This window comes from Eimeria mitis, genomic scaffold (genome assembly GCF_000499745.2).
Source record: "Eimeria mitis Houghton genomic scaffold, Emh_scaff875, whole genome shotgun sequence".
NCBI classification, from domain to species: Eukaryota; Apicomplexa; class Conoidasida; order Eucoccidiorida; family Eimeriidae; genus Eimeria; species Eimeria mitis.
The window spans coordinates 6,206-8,467 of record NW_013576444.1 but is presented as its reverse complement, the minus strand read 5'-3'; the positions used below and the strand labels follow the sequence as shown (position 1 = coordinate 8,467).

General features: G+C 39.0%; 1 protein-coding gene across 1 annotated transcript in view; it reads left to right on the top strand.

Moving 5' to 3' along the window:
- Nucleotides 1-1,558: 1,558 nt before the first annotated feature.
- EMH_0024330 (uncharacterized protein) overlaps nt 1,559-2,262 on the top strand; it is a gene marked incomplete at both ends in the record, with an annotated part of 1,284 nt that continues 580 nt past the window's right edge. Inside the window, 2 exons of the mRNA XM_013502287.1 lie at nt 1,559-1,661; nt 2,054-2,128. Of these exons, the coding sequence (XP_013357741.1) occupies nt 1,559-1,661; nt 2,054-2,128 (178 nt within the window). The remainder of the gene's footprint in view (nt 1,662-2,053; nt 2,129-2,262) is intronic.

Below are 2,262 nucleotides of genomic sequence, written 5' to 3'. Positions count from 1 at the left end.
ATATTTTATTGTTTTTATTATATTTAATAACTTAATTGGTGCAGTTGCCGTCACTACACCGCAGAAAATACAGCACCGAGCGTTGCTCCCCCCAATATGAATGCAACACAAAAACATCAGTACCTGCTGCAACCTCCTCTTTATTTAAATAAAGAAAACAAACTTTTATTTATTTAATTTATTTACAATATTTATTTATTTATTCACAATTCTACACCTGCATGCATTAATATAATCGCTCTGAATTTTGTTTCTGCAGAGTTCCGTTTCTCTTCGATAAGCTGCAACGCCCGCTGCTGGAAACCCTAAACCCTAAACCCTAAACCCTAAACCCTAAACCCTAAACCCTAAACCAGAAACCCTAAACCCTAAACCCTAAGCATCGAAGTCTGCTTAAAATTTAAATAGAAAAGAACTGCATACGTTTCATTTTGAGTAGACAGCCCCTGCATGCAGGCGCATAAAATATATATTCAGTGCGTAGAGGAGAAGAAACCTGAAAGCACTCTTCTGAAGGAAACTCTTCCTGCTGCAGCGGCAGCACTCTGTTGCTGTTCTGTGGTGAGGTCTATGAGTAACGAATGCAGCCTTCTTTGCTGTTGTTGTGAATGTGAACTCTATGCAGAAAAGGTGCGGTGCTAGGACAAAGAAAGCAACGAATAAATTTAATAGAACATAAGAAGTAGTCCTTCTGTTGATACCGGAAAGTATAAAATATTGAAACAGCATATCGATAAGCCAGAACCGAAAGAGAATGAAAGAAAAAGGAGAAAAGAGAGGGAAAAAAAATAAAGAAAAGAATAAAGAAACAGAAAACAAAAGAGAAAAAACAAAAAGGAGGAAAAAAAAAACAGTTTCCCGTCTAAAAGTATAAATATGCTGGAACTTCGTGGTTTCAGTATAAAAATTCAAATTGAGATTTTCATCTTTATTGCCGCTGCTGTCGGCCGAACCGCCACCGTTTCATCGTATCAGTTAACCTTATACTTATTATTATTATTATATTATATATATATATATATATATANTATATATATATATATATATATAATATTTTTATTACTTTTTATGAGGAAAAATAAGCTAAAATCCTGGTGAAAACGCGCCTTATAGTTTGTATTCAGAGGCGCAAGCATGTTGAGGTGTATAGGCAGCTCGACGCTGTGATGCACGCACTGAAATTTTCGTCTTTTTCTCTTCTTTTTTTTTGCATTTTGGAGGGATATTAAGCGCATGTGAATAGAAAAATGAAATATTAATAAAAAGTCAAACGAATCCAATTAAAATGAATTTCTCTGGTTTCCCTTCTGTGTATTTTTCAGCAGCCGGTGGCTCTGCAACTCCACGATCGGTGCGCAGCTCGAAGTTGTTTTCGGAGTACCAAGTCGACGAAAACGAGAAATTAAATTCACTTTTTTCATTGATTTCACATTCCACTGCACCTTTTGAGGAAATTCATGTTGACGGCGACAAAAAAACCCTGAAATCCCTCATTTCACGTCTACAACCGCCGGGCTTTCTGCTCAGCATCCAACCGTCGGTGGTTGCTATTGCCTTTATGAACGGATCCGTTCTTTTTCTTCTGAGAAAAAACTGCAAAACTATCAAAGAAGTCCTCCAATGGGTCTTCTCCTCGTCCACAATTCCTCTCTACGCCGGGGGTAAGATCGCTTCCCTTCTTTTTTTTTGAGCCCATCAAGACTCTTTTTTCTGTTTATTTATTTATTTATTTATTTATAGGATGTTCGGCAATAAATATATATGAAACTCTCTTATCCTGCGACCTAGCAACGCTTGAAACCCTCGCAGCAACCCCCTTACACTGCATCTCCCCTCTATCGATCTGCATAGGAAAGTCAGGGGCCTCCTCCAGCAGCAGTTGGCTGCCTTCGCCGCCGTCTTTCACGGAGAGTGCCGGTGAGCCTCTGAGGGTTTCAGCTATATTCTAGTTTGTTTGGAATGGCAAAATCTTTATATTAATTCAATTTCATCTTATTTTGCTGCTGGCGCTGCTGCTGCTGCTGCTGCTGCTGCTGCTATTCTGTGCGTACAGAGGACGTGTACCTGACGCTGAAGAAAGCTGAAAAGGGGATCAACGAGTGGAAAGCAGCGCTTGTGGAGGCCTCAGGTGTTCGTGTGCTTTTGCTTTTAATTTCTTTTATATTTCAGGTGTATATACACCTCGTTTCTGCTTTTTTCAGTCCCCTCTGTTCAATAAAGCCCTTTATTTTCAAGTCCTAGATATTCAGCTTTCTCTGGCTG